General features: G+C 37.6%; 1 protein-coding gene across 9 annotated transcripts in view; it reads right to left on the reverse strand.

The window, feature by feature from the left end:
• The window catches only part of NAV3 (neuron navigator 3), a 562,960-nt gene that overhangs the window by 273,698 nt on the left and 267,158 nt on the right, over nt 1-22,104 (reverse strand). For 7 of the 9 annotated variants that reach the window (XM_074827167.1, XM_074827173.1, XM_074827172.1 and 4 more), the window contains exon 1: nt 2,252-2,494. The exons of the other annotated variants lie outside the window; for them this stretch is intronic. In XM_074827167.1, coding sequence (XP_074683268.1) covers nt 2,252-2,494 — 243 coding nt within the window. Of the gene's footprint in view, nt 1-2,251; nt 2,495-22,104 lie in introns of those variants that run through there. 9 annotated transcript variants of the gene reach the window in all.

The following is a 22,104-nucleotide window of genomic DNA, read 5'->3' on the forward strand; positions in this document are numbered from 1 at the left end:
CATGGGTCTCCATTAGTGATAAAGGAAAATAGCATTCAATACTTTTAGGCTGATACTTTGAAGTTTACGAGTAAGAAGAGCCTAAAAATAATTTCTTCATCATAACCACCCACTTTATAGTCCAAACTACTTTGGCAAAAAGATTTCAAGAAACCTCCTTAAAAGGTGCATAAAAGAGCATCCTTCAAAAAAATGTGTCTGGAAGAAAGTTGGGCAAAGGGTTGCCACTAAGCTTTACTGGGAACATTGGACTTGTATGGAGGGAATATAGAAAGGCTGAAGAAATTAGTAACTCCTTGAATGCTCAGCACTTCTGTAAATCCAGGTGGCCAGGGGAGGTTTTCAGACCATCAGGTGCACAAACTGGACTTATTCTTTAAGGATCATCTTTTAAAAGTGCTCAGCTGCCTCCACTGAGAACAGAAAGAAAGAGAGATCTAATGGCTCATAGGCTGGTTTTTGGAGGTTGGGGTTTTCAGGGTTTTTTTCTTTAAAAAACAGTCTCTAAGATTACAAGTATTGTCAAACCCGTGAAACACGAAATGGCAAATTGGGATCACAGTTTGGCTTCATCTAATCTGTTACTTTACTCACTAACACTTCAGCAGGACTCAGGACCAGATGTCTTGAAAGGATATGACTCCCATTAGGTCTCATGCTGATCACTAATAGTTCCCAAGTAGTTTAAACACTGAAGGCAAGATGCTTTAAATCTTTCTCCACATTTTTTTAAAGAATCAAGAAACATCTCTCAGTAGGCAATGTAACTGTATTGTTTTTTTCTGAAAATAGTACTTGCAAATCTAATTTACTTTTCATGCAATAATCATTAAAGAACATTAAAGAGAAAACATAAAGAATATTTTCTATTAAAAATAAGTAAGCAGTCAGGAAACACATTGTGTTGAAAAGTTATCTTTTATCATTATCAAAAGTTATCATTATCTTCATGTCACACTCATGTTATAGAAAAGGGTTCATCACTTCTGGTAATCAAGAGATGGACAGTCTGGTCCTTCTTTATATTTCTATAAAGCATGTCTGAGCCCACCAATGCATCATCTTTGGAAGACACGGAGGGGCGATACAGAAAACTCCAAGGGAAAAATCAAGTGACATGACCAAAATGTTATGGTGAAATATGTGGTAGGGATTAGAAAGGAAACCAAACGTTCGGAATCCCAACCTTATGCTTTAACCACAAAACCAAATTTCTTCACTAATACTGAATTAACCCAGTAACTAAAAACAAAGGAAAGCCAAGTACATATATTATTTGTATCTTGCCACTTTAACAAGTCTGATAAAACTCAAGTGTCCTCAAACTAAATAAGAAGCAACTACAAGTATATGTTTAATGCCAGCGTGGTAATCAGTTCCACAAACCAAAAGTACTAGAAAAGCAAGGGAAAGTAACCTCACATAAAACTGCTTGCTGAAGCTGGTAACCACACATGCAGCCGTAAATGCACTGACTGAAAGATCTACAGGTATATATACAACTGACAAGAAGAGAATCAATGCTTATGTTCAACTACAGCAGAAAGACTAGCTGAAAATAAAACAGAAGTCTTAAAACTGTTAATTAAGACTCAAAAAGAACCCCCTTACAAAAGAAATAACCCTAAGGAATCTAAAAAACGTCATGGCATCCTACTTCAAACAAACCTTCTTTTTAAAATCACAATGAATCAGAGCTAGATAGGGACTAGGAAGAAGTTATTTTGCAGAAGAGAAAAACACAGGTACTTTTCACTGAGAAGTTGTTTTTCTGGTTCAGCAGTTCTGCAGCAAGAGTGGCCAGATCATTTCAAAAGTGAAAAGAAAATCAATTACTTGTTTTTATTTTAAAAGAGTCTCCCTGTGGGAATAGGTGTGGGCATGAGAGCTCTTTTTAAACTTCATAATATAACATGAAGCAGCCAATGTGTTTTTTGGGGTTTTTTTAAAGTACTGTCATGTCATTGCTCTGCTTACTGGGTGCTGGAATGATTTTTCTCTATTTATGATTCTACTGATCCTTATCAAAATGCATCTGGGAAGCTTTTAACACTAACATTTAAAACCAGAATATTTATTCAAACAGCAAAACAGATTTCCAAGGCTGCTATGCGAGTTCACTGATGACAGCAAAAGTCTATTTACCCAATTACCCTTGAGTTCTGTGTGCAGTAGGTTTCTATCAGATTTTTGTCTGAGCAAATCAACATTTTCTGAGAATTGAAATCCACAGGTAAAGTTTACAACTAACCTTGCTATCTTCAATCTCCTGGGTTTTTCCTTGAAGTGCTCTCCTCTCTCCAAAATCGCAGGTTGACTTTAATGTAAGCTGACAAGAAAGCATCGAGCTCTCCGCCCCAGTAAGCTCCAAAGACTTTGACGAATACTGCTGAGAGCCGGCAGGGCCAAGGTTGGGTATCGGGAGGGCAGTGTGAACAGGCTTTGACCCTACGGCTGGCTGTCTTAACTTGGAGGCAACCCCAAGTACAGGCATGGCTTCTATAAAAGTATCTTCTTTCTGCCAAAGAAAATGCTCCTGACCTCAGTCTGGTAGACTCCAGCTTCAGCAATTCCAGAACAAATACTTTAAACAAAAGTAGCAGTCATCTTTTCAAAACGTCTTAAAACAATAATATTACGAGTTTCACGAGAAAGCAAAACTTTTCCTTCATCTCTCCCCTTCTCCCTCTCAGCCACTCACATGCGCTGCTCAGTGAGTCAGTGGCTCTGTAAGACTAAACACTCCTTTGGGGCGTGAACTTTTCTTGAAGGTAACTGCCACAGAGCTGCCTGTCTGGGATTAAAGAACTCATAAATTCGCGTTCTCTTCTTTCTACAGCATTCCAGGTCTGTGCGTTAAGTGAATGAAGGACAGGAGAAAAGGGAGGAGAGAATAGATGAAACCTCCCTGTACTCCAACTGTCAAAACAGCTCTGAGACTACAACACTGGAAGCAGAGACCTCTTCCTGACTACATAAATAACCAGCCCACATCTTAAAAAAAACAAACCTCTTTTTTTTTCTGATTTAAAAAAAAAAAAAAAAAAAGGACCTGAGTAGTGGCCAAAGCAAACAGCTGTTGGAAGAGCTTTTATCCCGGAAATAATCTCAGCAATGAAGCTGTTTGTCTGATTCCTGGCTATTTTTCACTGCTGACAACCACGAGCTACGGTGTTTCATTCCCTGTTCCTCCCGTGAAATCAGGTTAAAATTGTGCAAGAGCGTGGCTAGGAACAGACGTTGAATCACAGTGTGGGTAACGTCTGTCTGTGCTGTGAAAAATCCATACAAAAACACAGAGCAGGATATAGGAAAATCACAAGCATTGTTAGAAGATTTAGTCAATACAGCTTTTCAGAGTTCGTTTTTCTTCTTTCTTTCTTTCTTGGTGGTGGTGCTAACGTCATCTATTCAATGTTAACACTTCCCTTTCTAAAAACATTTAAAGCTCCATGAAGTCCATGTCCAACGCATCATTTCTGCTTGTTGCTCATAGAAATATTCTTGCTGGAAATACAAGACAGATAGGCAAGCAGAGCAGGCTATAAAATGAGTCACAATGGACAGTCCAAATTGCTGAGCAGCATAAATGCTTACTTAAAAGGACAACTGAAAATTCCTTTGAGAGCCTATAGTAGGGGAACCCATGTTAAACTGTAATATAAGGAAAAAAAAAAAATGTGTAGAAATGCCACACCATTAAAATCCTATGGGATTTTATCACCCAGCATTATGGACAAAAATGTTCCATATGTTTTTCTTGTTATTTCTTCCAAAACAAAACATAGCGAGATAGGATGACCTGAATCCTATTCTGCCGGTAATGTTCTACATGGTATTAACTATGCCTTCGCTGAATAGTATGTACCATTAACACTATAGATGTAAGCCCAAGAGAAAATAAGAGCCTTACAGACTTTTAAGTTCTCAAATTAAGGATGGCAAGAGTTAGAAAAAGTGTTGAAAAGAAAACAGAGTAAATGAGAAGCAAGCTAAAAGGATCCTCTTAAATCACCCTTTGAAATGTGTAATACACAGTATTATCCTCTACCTTTCATTACAAAGACCATACTGACAGAGTAGTTAAAAATTCAACTCTCTATATTGACTTATAAATTATCCCGTTCTTGTTTGTAGTTTGCAGGAGTGAATCTGACCTGGTTTAGGAATCTCATGAGTTTTCAAGTGTGTGTATAGAGGATCAGCAAACCCATTTCAGCATTCTCTGCTTATCTTCTCTGTGGTTTTGCCACCATTAACAGTAGCCGCAACGGGCTTTCTGTAAGACTGCACAGAGGTAACTGTTCTGCATTTTAGACAAGTTCAGCCCACAGGATCCACCACTCTGCTCCAATGACTGGAATATTCTTGTTCAGCATGACATTTCAGGTCTTGTGCAGAGCAAAGGGGAAGAAAGCTCCTTGTGCGGTCCGCATTTGTTCTCCAGCATCATAAAGCACTGTGGCTGTATAAGGAATTTAGGTTTCTTAGGCACAACTGTTAACAGTTAACGCTTCAGAAAGTGCACATATGCAAAGGCTGAAGCGGACCACAGGAAAAGAGGGATTTATCTCTTGCAAGGTTTGAGGAGATGGAAAATCCTCGTGAGGCCTGTGAACCAATGATCAGAACAAAGAATAAACTAGAGTCATGAGACAGATACTTTCTTAGAAAGAACTTTGCCAAAAAAATGTAATTGAATCTTATTACTTCTCAGGGTTATAATTTTACAAAGTAATGCATTATGGTGATCTTGCTGTTCTTCTTTTGAATACGAATGATGAGGTCATGATACCCACAGTCTCTTTTGCAACCTATTTTCCCAGCACAGAAACCCTGAAAGTAACAAGTAAGCAAGCTTACTAGGAGAGAGTCATCTGTAATACATAACCAACAGGGTTTAGGAAACAATGATGTGAAGCGGGCGTTACTTTTTCAAAATAATTATTACTCTTTCAAAATTATTGTTGATTATATTATGACTTTTAAGCTAGTACCAGGTCAGGGCCATCAACTTCAGAACCTCATTTAGCTAGAATTTTTACAATGATAAAACCCAGAAGTGCTTCCGGCCTACTGAAGATACATAGAAGAATCTACAAGATTATTTGCAGGAATCAGGAAAGGTAATAGAGGAAAACAATAATAATACTCCATAGGTAAGAATGTGGTTACAAGCCTGATTGCAAGTCTGGTCTTCCTGGTTTTTGTTTTCTCTCATTCTAATTCTAAGTGAAAGATAAATAAACAAACATCTGTTATCCTTAGAAATCACTTAGCTACATTTTTTGCCTGAAACGCTTTTGTGTACCTCATGATGAATGTGGGTTTTATGAAGGATATCAGGGGAAAAGAATATTTAACAGCTAAGCTTCAGTACTGTTTTCCATGCAAACAGCAAAGCAGAGGATAAAGCATCTGTGGACAACATGCATGAACTGGCACCAGATGCAGGTGCTGGTGGTGGAGCTGGACAAGAGGGGGATGGCAGAAGGTGTCTGGGCCCACAAGGGTTCTGTAAGGGGAAGAACAGGGTATAACTGTGAGGAAAAGGAAAAGCTGGAGGCTGCAAAGAAGAGCGCCATGTTAGGCATCGCACTGGCAATGTGAGTTTGGTGGGATTGTCCTCAGCAGCTCAGGAGTGGGGACCTAAGTGACCATCAAGCAGGGCTGCTATGGAGAATCCAAAGAATGAATGAGGATGATTTAGATATGTGTGAATAGTTTCCAAACAGAAAGAAGGCATATCTGTGAGAAACCAGGGGTGAAGTTGCAAGCAGTGGCTATAACCCAGGGCTACATGAAATCAGAGACAACACCAGACTGCCTGACACGAAGGACAAAAGTATTGTTTGTAAGATAGAGAAAGTGAGTAAAAAGATATGGCTGACAGAAACAAGGGACATATATCTTCACTCGGTTACATGAAGCTGATAGAGACATACCTGGAAAGTGATTGCAAAGAAACAGGTTAGGCTACACATTGTACAGAGAGAGGACCCGTACATTTCTAATTTACCTGCTTAGACATTTATCAATCAGCTTAGACATCCTCAAGTCAGGCAGGTAGGTAGGGGACATCATCTGGATGCAGGAGGATGAACACAGATCATGACTGAAGCCTTGACACAAGGGAAATGAAGTTGTGCAGCAAGGATTAGAAAGTTATGAGGAAGTTAGAAGACAACTGAGCTGTGATAAAAAACAGGGCAACATTTCAAGTGGGATGTTAGATAAGGAGGTAAAAGTGGAAAGAGAGACCAAAAAATGGAAAAACAACACAAATGTCTAAATACAATTCTTAGTAGTCTTGTCAACAGTAGTGGCTGTTCCAGCGAAATGTTGAAGGCAGGACCCTTTCTTTAGCTAATAACGATTTAAAAAGATGACAATCTGGATATAAAGCATGACTCTGAGTGTCAAGCAATCATTTTTACAGAAATTATGAGTTAGATGAATGATCTGTACCTCAAAGTAAGACAGTATGCATGCATTCAGTATAATAATCCCCTCATCCCATAAAAAATGTAATATTTTTTCATATAACAAGAATAAACACACCTGAAAGCCAAGTCACTTCATAAAAGAAGATATCTGTTAGTTGTAATATTAAGGTGATACTAACGTAATATTTTGTTCTCAAGACTTAACAGGAACAACCATTCTTAGCACAACACACCAGCACAAATGTCCTTTCCTTCATTTCATCTGATACCAGAACGAGTCCTGTGAAGGCTGCTCCCCTTCTGTACCCCCAGCCCTCAGACAAACCGCTCACATGAACTGAATGGACAGCTGGCAGTGTCTCCCAGACCACAGGAAATATCAAGAGAGGGGACACCTGCCTCAAAAGTGGAGCCAAGAGATTTGTTTGCTCCTTCTGGTCTATGATCTTCGACAAGGAAGCTGTTGCATGTGTCCAGGGTCAAACAGGAAATGTCAGGGGTGCAGAGACTGCAGAGGTCTGTTCTGAGCCGTTTCCCTACTTCATCCCACTGGTGTAACAGCTGTGTCTATAGCTTACGTGAGATGGGCCAACTTCTGAATGAGATTGAATGTGCCAATACAGTCATATATTTTTGTGCGCACTGATTTCAGGTTGAGCAGAAAGTTTTCCCAGCTGGGGACAGAGAACTCTTGAAAAAGCAACAAATGATACTAAAATACTGAAGGTACATGAAACGTTTTTTTATGATTTATTTAATAAACTCAGGTAAGCCAGGTTTAAACTTTTATAATACAAGTAAGAAGCACACCATGTGTCAGTTTGGTGTAATAAAGTATGTTCAGTCTGCCAGAGAATGATGAGACAAATAGTTTAGCTCTGACTCATGTTCACAGCATAATTCTACTGACATAATTTCTGTTATTACAAAAGTCAGGTGAATCCATTAGTCTCAAGGTAAGACATATAACAAGTATTTAGTTCTATCTGCAAGTATGTAATGTTACTGAGTAAGCTGCTATTGTTTTTCTTAACAGTTTGGAATTCCCAAAGATATATAATCCAAAGCTCAGTTACAGTCACAGAAAAAGGTGCATCCGGCTTCCTAAAGGAAATCCTTCTGCTTTGGCTGAATGTTTGGGGAAGTTTTTCAAAGGGGACAACTTTTAAATAAGGATATCGTTTTATCCTCTGAACAATTTGGCCCTTCAAAGCTCAGCCAGGACTTTATGATTTTGAATGAAATAACTGATAGAAGTGACAAGAGCTTTTATAAATTTTATTACTGCTGTACACTTGTAGCATGTTCCATGAAATGGTTTCAGATCTTTATGCATAATTTAGTACCATACCTCCTCGTGAAGTATGTAAAATGTACTAAAATATAGTCAAGAGGAACCATGAGGCTAAATGACCTTCCTAAATCTATATGGGGCCTCAGTACTCTCTTTCTCAAGTAGGGATTTTTTTGGTTTATACATCTGTGTGGGTTAAAAATTATAATTATTTCTCTTTGTTATGCACTGTATTTAATCATGAAGTATTTGGCTCAAAGGAATCAAGCTTAAATACTATAGGATTGGGAAATGTAAACAAAAATTTTGTAAGGATAAGAAAGGACTAATAGCAACTGAACACACTATGTAAGTATTTACATACTGACCTACTGACTAAACCATACAGCCAGCTGGTAAAGCTTAATGAAAGCATCAGCTTTCCCCTTTGGGAGGTGGAAAAGGAAAAAAAAAAAAAAAAAAAAAAAAGGATAATCCATTAATCCATTTGTTCCTTTCTAAGTAAATGAACCAAACAACAAATGCTGAAGACTCTCAAAGCTGTTGTTAACTGCAGCTAACAAGGAAACAACCCCCCCTCCAGTTATTTCAATCTGCATAAACTGGTCTGTAAGATTATATTAATCCTAAGAATCACAGTGCCACCTTTTCTTTCCTTTCCTCTTTGCTTCCTCAGTTTCTCATTTACAAACCCTCTCCAGGGTGCAGTGTGCCATAGCAGGCATGCTGGCTTCTCCAGCATTCTTCTGGCCACTGTCAGGTACCTTCTTGCTCTTGCATTTCTGGTCTCTTCCCCAACTGGCTTTCTGTCTCTGAAAGGACTTCTGGCTTTGTAACTTTGCTTCTACCTTTGGTGGGCTATGGTGAGTTGCTGGTTTCAACTCCTGTTTGCCCTATATCTTTCTGCCTTAGAATACATTACAGGCACATGACTTCAGTGCTGCATTGTCAGATGAGCATTTCCCTCACTTCTCAGGGTATTTAAGAGTGTTCCAGCTCTCTCTGGAGTTACTGCAGAAATGTCTAAGGTACACACCACAAAAACAAACATTTCTAGAATGCAGGATAAAGTTCTGAAGTAATAACATTACTTTCAGTGGAAGTGGTAGGAACCAAATTCCTGGTCTGTTTCTATTAATGTTATTAATGGAAGCAGCTTTGCTCCATTTGAAATTTTGACCAAGGTTTAAATTATCTCTTGTTCCCTGCCAAAAATGGTTCTCCTATATTCTCTCCAATAACTACTGCTCTCAACACAGATCCTCCTAGAATAAAATTCTCCCAGTGCACACACACCCTAAAATCCTGATGAAATATTTTATGATGCTAAGAAGACATTTATTAATCCTAATTAGATGAGAATGAAGTTGACAATATTTGTGGGTTAATCCAAGTTGTTTTGACTCTTGATACTAAGTGTGAACTGTTCAGAACTTTCATCCAAAATTTCTTGGAGAATAAAATTACTATGAAATTTTCTAATGAACTGTAAAAAATAACCCATTAAGATAAACTGAGACTAAACAGGAATCTGCTGAATATCTGCCATCAGGTAGCTGGCAAACCTATGTTTTCATCTGCTGGAAAGGGAAACTTTCCTCTTACAAGCACTGTGGATCTGATAAGAGGGTTTCAGAATCATAGCTATGCTGGCATTCACTTCAGAACTGTAGTGAAAAACTGCTCCATAAGGTTCCCACTGGTCTATTAAAAAAAAAAAAAAAAAAAAGGCAACTTTAAAAAAAAAAGCTTAAAAACATCTGCTACAGTCATGAGCAGACTCTTGGCCAAGTGCGGCAACAACAGTAAGAGACTTTGAAGTCAATCAGCTTTGCTATCACCAGCAGATACCCCTGCAGTCAATGGAAATTACTGCACAGAGAGTTTGGGAGATATGAAGAAAACTTGTTCTGCCAAAAATGTATATAGTCAGCAATGAAGAAAAGAACAATTTTTTTAATAATCAGGAAAATGGTTAGGCGTGAAAGGTAAGCAATAGGTGTTAAAACAAAAATAGAAGACTGCATTAATACTTAAAGAATACCTAATGAAAACAAAGATGGATAGATTTTCAGAGACTAGCTTTGATATTTGACTTTAAACAAGTGTGAACTGCACTGCAGCTGGAAGAGAACTTCTGACTCACAATCTACTGTCTGCTTCCTCCTTGCTTTGAGACCGTAGTCATTCAATGCTGGCTTGCATCACCCACAATTTATAATACCTACTGTGCTAGCTATACGACCTCTATTCATCTGCTTCCCTGTACCTTGATCTAAATCACAACTATTGCATTAATACTGCCTGTTATTCCCCACTGCTTATCAGTACAGGTGAATGATCAAAGCCACGATTTTGGTTTCCTGTTGGTTTTTGCAGATAGTCATCATAACTAATTTTGTTATCAAGTAAGCCTTCCTACAATACCCACATTATTTTCATTTTCTTTAATGATGTAAATATTTCATATTTATCCTACATTTCCTGTGATTTACACTAATTCAGGAGATACTGACAGGAATTTTAAAGGCAAGATTTCCTACGGCAAACTTAACACACCAACATAAAGTATGGACAAACATTGTAGCTCTTGGTGAAGACTTACAAGCTCACCATTACATCACCTTCCCTGACACAATTCCCATTGGAAAATCTGGCTTTTACCTTACTTTGATGCTGGATGGGTGTACTGGGGGAAGCATTAGGCCCCATGGCAGTGTTAGGTTTACAGTTGGACTCAATGATCTTAAGGGTCTTTTCCAACCTAAGTGATTCTATGATTCTATATGCCCCATTTCCATACACTTTCTTTGCACATCTTCTACTGCCAAAGGTCAGAAGCAGGATACTGAGTGATGAATCCTTGTTCTGTCCAGTTCTGCCATTTTGGATCTCAAATTCTTAGGTGAAGAAGAGATATTGTAAAGTGCCTTGAAGTCACACTAGGATTTTTGTTTGGTTTTGATAAGCAGACATGCTCTTTTTGCCCATGCCTTTGTGCTATTTGCCTGCTCTGATTGAGAAGTTATGATAACACTATACAGAGCCCACATTTTTTAGCAGTGTTTCTTCACCAGGACTTATCACCACACTCACTGTGGTTTCCTGCCCTGGGCTTGTTCTAGACCAGCTTGGAGCTCTGGAGGAGATGGTCACTCATCTTTACCTGCAAAACATTAAGCAGACAGGCCTTGTGTGTCAACGAATGAAAAAACTTCACCATGTACAATTTAGCTGTAAGTGGGTGCTCTTCTCTTTCAAATAAAAATTGGCTTAATGCACATGCTAAAAATCTCAAACATCTGCCTCCATCTCCTGTTGGCCACATGTGAACATTTCCTAGTTAGCCTTGAAAGCTTGTGCCTTGCTCCATTCTGCTGTGATCAGAGTGAGCTCCAGGCCAACTGATGAAATGGATTCTGTATGTCACTAGACCAAACCTTCCAGGTTTTTAATCAATAGGTGTCAAGGATAAACTGCTGTTTCTCATTACCATAAACCTCCCGTCTATACTACACCATATACCTTGTGCCATCTTATCAGAAATCTAATATTACATTACAATAGCAGCTTTTCAGGTCAGCAAACTATATTTTCTCACTGCCACTCTGTCTATAGATGCATGATTTTATCTTTTGTGTGTACATATGAGTACACATGTTTAACATGTCTGATGGTCATTAATGCCCTTTTAGCGATTCACCTGGGTTGTTTTATCTTTCACAAAAAAAGAAACACTCAATAGCACACAGCTGTCAAAAATAACTTCAAATCCTGCAGATGTTAGATGTTTCCTTCCTGCTTCTCAGCATACTGGGGAGAAATATTACCTTACAGATGTGGCATGTTAAAAAAAGGAGGCTATGGTTATTTATTATATTGGACTTACCTTCAAGTGCAAGAAAAGTGCTAGATGGGAGACAAATGATAAAACTCCTCTCCCAGCTTTCATCCATCAGTGGGGCTTTTAGAACTGACATATGTAACAAGCATATGGCAGCCATAAAAGCAACATCAGCATTCACAAATTAAAAAATAAAATAGAAAGCCAAAATAATTTTGTTCCACCTACAATAACCCTCGGATGAGCTATGAAGAAAGCACAGTTTTATCAAAACCAGAAGGAAGACTAAATTGGTTGCTTAGCTGGAGCATCCAGCTAAATAGATACTGTTAGCTAAAAATCAGCAAATACTAAGTTAACAGCCACTAGTGAAAATGTCAGCAGTGGCATGCACACCTTCAGTGGTGACAAAGGCAGAGATCATTATCTACAGAAAATGTCTTCATTACAAATTTATGTAGTATCACAGCCAACAGTTCAATAACTTTGCTGATAGACCCAGGAAGATTTTCAGCTGGTACAAAACTCCATAACTCCAGCTACTTCTGTCAGTCAAGTCTGAGACCTACTAGTACAGCCTCTCTCTACATTTAGAAAAGGTATAATTAGATTCCATACATTATTCCCTTTTATTCCTTTACTGTTTTCTTTTACTCTCTTTGAAAGTCTTATTTTTCATTCCATTCCCTTCCCTGCACCCAGTGAGAGAATATTCTCCAGAATAAGAACAAGATGTGCAGGCAGTATTTTTATTTTCTTTTCAGAAACCATTATAGCATAGCATTACAATTTCTGCAGTACAAGTCACCTGAGCAACACTGGGATCTGTAACTCACAGACTATTCAAAAATCCACTCCGACAACTTGTCAAAAGTTTCTTGTCTTTTCTGAAACCTACTTTAATTTAGGAAATTTCCCAATATCCCACAATATGGGATTCTGTTTTAACTCTCTTTTCCCTCTTATTGTTCTCCTTTGGTTCCCTGAGTCCTCTCACTACCCTTTACAAGTCTCTACACTTTATATCTCAAACCACAATCTAGCAACTTTTGCTTATATCATCTTGCTTCTGTTTGGCCTTCTATGGAGCTTCTTGACTCTACTGTATCTGAGCACTTTCATTCTGCCTTACATGATAAAGCTGAAGCAGCCCAGTGCCTAATGCCATGGGATGTTACTGCAAGGAATAGGACTCTGTGCTTGCTTCAATATATTAGCTAAAGAAGGGGAAAAAAGAATAAAAATGAAAAGATACACAATGTGCAGTCTGCTATCTGACCTGGAAAAGCTTTCTTTCTGTGACTAGAGTTTGAGTTCCAGGCTAGTTACACTCTGGCCAAATTGATTTTCCCACCCTTACAGAACTGAACTCTGTTCCTTGTTATATGGGTGTAAATCTGCAGCAAAAACTTTGAACTTCCAATGAGTAATTCTAGATTTATGCCAGAGTAATTGAGAGCAGAATGTAGCCTCTTGGTTGCTCATAAATATTACACTGTTTAAGATTTCTATCCTCCAACACATTTGTGAACATTCCAGTTCTTTACCCTAACCCTCTTTTTTTTTTCCTTTAGGCTATTCTACAAGTTGACACAATAAATATTTGGAATTTTCAACACAAATCATATTTGGAAATATTTTACTTCCAAATCAAAGGAAAACGTAACTACTCAGAATGTATATATCAAGAGAAGCTTTTTTTCCAGAGAAAATCTTTAAGAACGCTACAGAAGAAGCATTTTTCAGCGCTCATACAGGCAGCATGCATGACTGTCCAGCTCTTTTTCAAGTCTGCAGAACAGTCATTATTTCATTAATTTCTAGACCACTGTGAGTTCAATTAGCAGATACCTCGAAAAGTTCTCTAAATCTGTATTTTTAAAACTATTTTGTAATCATTCAACTCATTACAATAAGATGTACTTTCTATGCTTTGGATAAACTTTATCCCTGGTATAAGTTTAATTAACTCCAGTGAGTTTTCCTCCAGCAGGAAAGAATTTATTGTTTATATTATATGCCAACAATTTGTTAGATTTAACAAAATACGAATCCTTCTTATGTTATAACTTTTGTTTAAAAATGTATCCCAGTAGATTTTTATTTAAAACAATTCTGCTGATAAAGCCACCCTTTGTTTGCTGTCCACAGAAGCCAGCAGGGTCACAGAGATATGCCTGTGCGTGCTAGTGGTTTCTACCCACCCCGTTTGTCCACATAACACCAAAGTACCCTGAGCTCAGAAATTTTGACATTGTCCAACTGGGACTAGAGAATTGCTTTTCTTTGATCTGGGATTCAAGAGTCCCACACTTTCCCTCTCTTTGATGAAAGACAGTTGGTTTCAATTAAAAAAAGAAAAAAAACATTCAAGAGGAGACTTTCCCAACAGGAAACAGAGTTAAAGTGAGTCAAACCTTAGCACCGTAACTTTTGGATCATAACCTCAGCTGGGTGTGAATATCCCCAGTTATTTCAGACTTCATCTTAGGCTACCTCAAGTTCTCACTAATTATATCTGGACTTACATAGTACAAATGAAAGCAAAATCTTAGAGACAACCCATTCCTTAACATGGCTTCAAGCTAGGCTGTTGAAAGGCTAGAATTTTAAAGGTCTCCGAGTAATCAATTCTCACTGATTTCAATGAAAGGGAGGGGAAAAATCCATCCCTAATTGCAGTGGTCTCAGGGAACCCAAGAACCAAGCCCAATTTCCACAAAAATCTTTCCACAGACAGAAATCTTTCCATAGACTTCGATGGCCCCATGTGCTCAAAGTTCTTACTCAAGGACTCTGAGGCTGGGATTATATTATTCATTTATGTAAATCAGTTCAAAGAAAATGTAGAAATTAGTGGGGATGGTAGAAACTTTAGGACCATTATGAGGTTTGCTTAAATTGGCAGGCCAAACTATTCGGCATCACTTCTATGAACTCTTTGAAGCAAAATTGGCTTAAGCAGAAGCTCTTCTGAACTGATTAAAAAAAATTATCAAGGCTGGTTTTAAAAATTTATTTATTTAAATTCTCTTATTCTACTAGCAGCCAAGTTGAAGTCAAAACTCATCTGTGAATGGAAAAATATCATTTGAATGCTAGTAAGTTATGTAAAGGCTGAGACTTTTTGCCCAGAACTAAATCTGTGAACGTTATATTGAAAGTGCCAGTCTGAGAAATCAGGAAGGGATTTAAAACCTTAAAGCTTCAGATGCTTTTTAAATTACTTTGAATTGATATAAACATGCTGGTTTTCTCCTTTCCTGAGTGTCGCTGAGAGTAGCCATTGTTTTTTTGCCATGACACTCACAATATGACCAAAACTTTTATTCCCAAATGTCTTCCAACTTCCAACTCCCATGCCCAGATTTTTGACACTAAAGGTAGGAGTCCTAGAGTCTTTCTGAAGTATATTAGAAATCTTCTTATAGCTATTGTTTTTCTGTAGATAAGACTGTTCTATAATGGCGATGGGAAGCAGTAGTAAATCTGAATACTCTTTTCCTATGTGTTTCTATAGTGCATAAGAGTCATAGCCACAGACCAGGACACAAAGAGCTGTACAGAGAAGAAAAAAGAGCCTGTCCTCCTTTAGGGAATAGCAGGGGTGAGAGACATCATCTGGATTTTTCTGGTGATTTCTCACCATTGCCTAATATGCCAGTCTATTAGAAGAGCTCTGAACTATGAAACAGAAGACCAGAAAGTCATCACACCTATGATACAAAGAAAATTATTGTGAGTGATTATGATCTTTCAGCTAGTAGAATGCAGATGGACCAGAGTAGATACTCAGAAAAAGTATCTAACTGTAGGAAAAGCAAGATGGTAGATTATCTATCTATCCATCCAACTGTCTATGTCAAAAATGCTATGAGAGCCTGGCCATTCATTATTTTCATGATCATTTTATGCATACACATATATATTGAACAAGTAAACAGTACTACTGTATTCTTATGCTTACAGTATTTATGAGTAATGGCTTGGATTTTATGATAGTTTCATCATTACCCATTCAACTGTTCTTCAGCTGATCAATGTAGGAAAAAATCCAGATTATTATGCATAGCCCATGACTACATTTCAGTTAAAAATCCTATGACTTAAACTGCCTTCTAACCCTTCCAAAGCCCTTAATTATATATATTTGAAAATGTACCCTATAACTATTATGTGCCCAGATTGAAATTAATACTTGGTTTTCTTTCCCCTTTTAAAAAATTCCTTAGTTGCCATGATTTTTTTACTTTAAATATTCTATACTAAATCCAAAGTTTTATTAACAAGCAGCTCTTAAAGGGCAGAACTGAAAGTCACCAGATATTTTCTTCTGCTTGTAGCGCAATCTATTTTGAAACAATCAGTGTGTCTATAGAGTTTACTAGGTGTACGCATAAATTACTGTATTTTTTAAGCTATTTTTAAGTCAAAGATGATGAGGTATAGATTAAAAGACATGAGTTCAATTATAGCGAAATAAGCTAAGGCGTGCAAGTAGCTTTCAGCTGTACACTAGCGTAATATACTTCTTAGGGCTTTGATCCTGCAGCTCTACCATATACTCAATTCTCATTGCCATCAGGAGTTCAGTCATCAGATGCAGGCTATAAAGAAATATCTGTTTCAAGCCATTAAGTGGAACTTGCAAGTTGATGCTGGTGGGAGTTGTGCAGATATGGGACAGCAGCCGGCTCTGAGGTTTTTGCTAATTTGTTCACCATCTTTTGAAGCACAAAAGCAGGAAAGGATACTGCATGAAATATTAAATCATCCCACATTTCCAGGAAGGTTCTGGAACAATTAAAAACTTCTACTATAATGTATGAATGTTAGTTGGTTCTCCAATAAAGCCAGAAAAATTGTCATAGAAGGAATAAACTTTCCACTTATAACAGCAGAGTACCTGTTTGGTTGCTACCCACTGGGCAATACAACACATTGAGCACTTAACAACTGTAAAAGCATGGGCTGTTATATTTCAGGCAATGGTGGTTTCACTGGGAAATTAATTTAGATATTCCTCCAGCTTTGAAGCCATACAACCATCATAGTTTTAAATTTGTAAAAATATGAGGATAAAGGTGGCAACAAAGGAAATGTATCAGTAAAAACTAGATAAAATATATTCAGAACGTCTACATTTCAGCCTGAAAACTATTAAGTGCAAATTATTCTATCTTTACTTTTAAAAGTAGTTTTACTCCTACTTCTTGTCTGTAAACTACTTTGTTCTCTTTCAAAATTCTTCTTTCAAACTGACCTTTTAAAATTACATTTTAAATCAGGCAGTGATCAATTTCAGTGATTAATTACAGCCAAATAAGTACTGAAAAACTTATATCTTCGCTACATTTCTTCCAAATATTTAACTCTTTATTTTGAAAGTGTTTCATTTCCAAACATTCCAGATGTTTTACTTCAGGATGTAAAAAAAACATTTAAAACATACTAGATCAAACAAAATATTTTTCTCTCTCTAAAACAATTTAAAAATTTTAAAATAGATTTGCACAGCTGTAGCACAAAAGAATAGCTGATGTTGGCAAGCAGCTGTTGTGCAACACACATGTTTTACAAACGAATCATAATTGTTTCTCTTGAAACTTGTGCTCCCCCATCTGTCTGTTGTATCCGTTACAGAGAAGAACGTCTCTATCAAATTATGAACTACATTTTGTATTATGTTAAAACACATGTCTAAACTTGCCCAAAGCAAACCTATTGAATTACTTCCCAGACAGCTGCCCTTCCTGCAAAAGATACTTGACATCTTAGTGGAAGAATAACATTGAAAAAACATTGAGGCTGCAATTTGAAGCCTACTTACTTCTTCAACCATTTCACCAACACTGGTCCATGGAATAGCTATTAAATTTTAGGCAAGGAGACAGTAGGATTGGGCATACAATTGAACATGGCAAGGGAGCATTTGAGAAGACCAGCAGAAGTCCCAGTTAAGACCTGGTCTGTACTGAGAGAAAGGAATCACTCTAGGGAGTAAGAGGATTAAAGGAGTAGAAGGGATTTTGCCTATTCTAGGACATACACAAACAGGGATTCATCTCATGCACCTTTATAGATCTAAGTCTGAGCAAGCCAGCCCCAGCTGTAACTATGCTCAATGGACAGAAACTAGAGTCTGATTTGAAGATGAGACTAATCAACCTCCTGAGATGCCTATTTCCTTCCACTGATCATACTGTGAGTCTCCCTTAGGTATGACTGGATTTCAGACACTCAAGGTTAGTTTCAAGTTACAAAGAACATCGCAGAAACACTGAATTAAACTATTCATACCTTTGTCCTCCTGCCTCCAACATAATTCTCATCTTCATGTCACAGCCCTCTGCCCCTTGGTAGTGCCAATCATGTTTATGAATTGAATGGACCGATTTTTAAATAAAACCAAGCTTTTTTTTTCAAGGACTTTTTTTTTTTTTTTTTTTTTTTTTTTTTCTTAAGGGTAGAATAAATTGCCTAATCTGATTCCAGTATAGCCCATAACTTTTTGTGAAGAATGGAAGATGTGGCTTCAGATCATGTCTTGTAGAAGACAGAGTCAGACTTGAACCAGACAGAACCAGGACAAACATCCCAAGCTCTGTGTTCTGTCTAAAAAAAGTCATCATGCCACTGGCAGTTTGGTCAACTTAATAATATTTTTGTTTGTTTTAATTATCCATGTCAAAAACAATGATTTTGTACTCCTGGGGCTCTGCATTTTAAAAAGTAAAACCTTTTTTTTTTAACTTTTTTTTTTTTTTCATTTGCCTTGCATTGGCAAAAAAAAGACAAGCAATATATTCTGAGTCAATATAAAGTCAATCTCAAACTCAATAACATGAGTTTCGTGTTACATTGCAATTATCCAACGCAACCCAAATTTTGGTGCCATGGGCAGGAGCATTCTACATCACTAGTCATCAAAGATGTGTTCTGAGACTGGGACTGTGCACTGGTCCCAGATGTATGCATGGTGACTATGTTCCATCCGAAGCCAGGGGAGACGGGAGCAACTGGTCCCACTTGCCACAGACAGAGGATCCTTTGCATATATTTGGACTGCAAGTTCTTTACGTCAGCATCTCATATCATATATCTCTAAATTGATGGCTCCCAAACTTTCTGGACAATTTTTAGTCTACAATACTGCTGCAGGTTTCCATGTACCCTCATTATGAAACTAAGAATCAGATATTAAAGGCCAGCACTGAACACAACACTGGCTTTGCTGTAACCTATGTGATAATCTGAGAACTGCAGTTCTGCATCAGGTAGCACAGTGAAACCTGTTTCACTTAAGCACAACACTAAGCCCAAATAGCAATAAGAAGACAATGCAATTGTTTTATTCTTCACCATACATACGGGACCATTCAAGTGTTGAATACCATTAGAAATAACAGTAGTGGGATAAGAGAATTCCACAACCGCAAAATTCCTGTGAAAGAAAAATTAGTCTTATAGAGTGTAAAATCAGTATCAAGTCTCAACAACTTCTGTACATACCCACAAATTTGGACATAGTTTTTGGTAAGTAAATAATTGGTCACAATGCAGCTTAAAGTCACAGCCTTGCAACAAACTCCCACCTTTCACTGATGACTAACAGTTTTAATGTGCAACACAAAACATCCATTTATGAATTGAAGATCAGGCAATTATCTCCAGTTCTCATCTTCATTCATGTGGAAAATTGTTCCCCAAGTGCTTCCAGTCAAACACTTAATGCCTCTGACCAGCTACTGCTAGCCACATAGTAACAATGTATCATAGAATCACAGAATGTTTTGAGTTGGAAGGGACCTTAAAGACCATCTAGTTCCAACCCCCCTGCCATGGACAGGGACACCTTCCACTAGAGCAGGTTGCTCAAAGCCCCGTCCAACCTGGCCTTGAACACTGCCAGGGAGGGGGCAGCCACAGCTTCTCTGGGCAACTCGTGCCAGTGTCTCACTACCCTCACAGTAAAGAATTTCTTCCTTTTGCATGCACATCCAAAGCTCTTTATCAGAATTCAAGAAGTAATAAGGTAGCAAAAGGAATTCCGTACTTGGGCAAACTTGACAACAATAGCTATTTGCATGTAAACAATCTGTTGCGCTGGTTACTTATTGTCCTTAGGGTATGTCAGCTCCAGAGTATTACAGCAGAATGACATCAACATATTTCATAATTTAAGTGGCTGAAGGACACCAGCTTATAGGAATTCTTCATTAAAGCACTCCAAAAGGTATTTATATATAAAAATCAGAAACCTTTTTTTATCTTGGCAATAGCTTGTATGTATTTAGCAGGAAAAATATTTTTAAAAATTAATAGTCAATCAAATCAAATGACTGTTTTTCCACTTGTGGTTGTGCTTTAGACATTTAATTATTTCTGCACACATTCCACTCCTCAAAAATGGTTGCCTATGCCGGCATATAGGATGATACTACAAAGTCTCTTACCACACATTTATCCTTCAGTGTTGATGCTTATGGATGGTCCTTACAGCATATTTTGGCTCAAAGGTGCAAACTCAGTCTTTATTCTCTCTCTTTGATTTATTTTCTGCCCTCAGGATACAAGAACTCTAAGAATATCAGCCCAGAAGTAGCACAGAGCTATCTAGAGTATTTGTTACACTATGATTGCAATTCATATAACCTCAGCTGGCAAAACCTGCTGATAGGATATATGCATTTTTGTCTAGCCAAAGGATTGAAATTACTTTTTCTAGCTAGAAGGACAGTTGCACTTCCTGTCACTCCATGTATTTAAGGACCACAGGATTTCATATAGCTTTAAACTGAAATGTTTATTGATTTACAAGTCAAACTGGGTCTATGCTAAGGGCTTTAGGGAAATTTCCCACTTAACCCAAATACTGGCTCAGCCCCACTGACACTAATAATATAAGGAATATCAATGCCAATTAAATACTAGTCTGTTTATCATCACAGAAATACCAGAAATGTGCCTAAAAAGGGCTCTCCAGAGGGTATTCAATAGACCCCCAAGCACGGAGGGGGATTAAGTACATGGGCCACACACGTCAGATCACTGCCTGAGCATTTCTTCACTGTCTCCCACGAAGGGGATTATATAAATTTGCTAAGCAACCTGTTCCAGTGCTTTACCTTCAAAACATTTAGAAAGCTTTTCCCAGCTCCCGGTGTTTTGGTACCAGCATGTATTCTGGCAAAGGAAAGGTTTGGATGACAAGGGAGTCAGTGTACGAGGGTGGCCTTTGGCAGCAGGAAGTATTAGGGTTGTTGCTCTTGTAACTTGGGAAGTTGCCCTAAAATCCTTCTTGTGGGCAACACCTCAGGAAGTTTAGTCAAATTTTATCCTGTCACTGATCATATTTTTGAAAAGTCTAAATCCTTGCCTACTGATTTTATCACATCTCACACTGCATTTTTTCCACAGAATTTCAGGCCAGAATGGGAAAAGAATCCATTACTATTAATAACTTTCCTTTTCATACAATGTTACTGTAGTCTTCCCTTCAACAGGTACTTTACCAATATACAGGGAAAGCAATTATATATATAAATAAATATGATACATTATATTTTTAATATAATAAATCAAAATATGGTCCAAATAGAAAGACAAACACTTTTAAATAAGCATACATTAAAAAAAAGGTCTCTGATTCTGTAAACATTTATTTGTATATTTAACTCATAATTTGTGTCAAATTTCAGCAAAATCAATTAATTAGTGGCAATCATGTAACTAAATCTTTTTGAGGGCTCTTAAAATTCCTTTTCAATTTCTCCTACAGGGTAATGTCAAAGAAAAAAGAATAATTTGATGATGCTACTATTTTGAGATTCAATTGCATCTGTTTTATATAGTGATGTAGGGTCTAGTTCATAAAAAAGCAAACTTTCATGATTACTAAATAACAGTGCATGTAAATTGCTGATTATTTTAATATACTTCAGAGCTCAAAGCCTTGGTTAGTACTTTAAAAATTAATTAAAGTAATAGAATTACTTTATCTGTAGCCCTGGCAGTTTAATAATGTCAAACATTTGCGTGCCTTAGTAGCTCAAATAGATCCATCATTGGTTTCATACAAGGGAGGGCTGGCCCTCGTTGTACTCTGCAGCTCTTGACAGACCTGAGCACAGGTGGAACTGTTAGTTTATAACAACTTTTTTATGTTTTTTTCTATAAGAGGAGATAAAGACTTTTTCCCATTCCCTACTCTGAAGGAGCACACATTTTCAAATGCAGATCTGTGGACAGAGGCTACATCTAAATAAGGGGTCCTTGGGAGCAGCTCTGAGCTCCCATACACACTAGCATGCCACACACAACTCCACACTGCTCCAGGCTCTTGTCAACTTTCTCCTTCTTCTTCACTTTCCCTACCTCAGATGCATTTCAATCGATTCCTCCCACCTCCAGAAAATCATGGAAACAGGATCCTGGGAAATCACATCACATATTCACAGATAGGTTAGGATGCTACCTAAAAAGTAAATTGTGGCACCAGACTCTTATCTTTACCCTCG

The sequence above is a fragment of the Strix aluco genome, chromosome 5 (genome assembly GCF_031877795.1).
Source record: "Strix aluco isolate bStrAlu1 chromosome 5, bStrAlu1.hap1, whole genome shotgun sequence".
Classification (NCBI taxonomy): domain Eukaryota; kingdom Metazoa; phylum Chordata; class Aves; order Strigiformes; family Strigidae; genus Strix; species Strix aluco.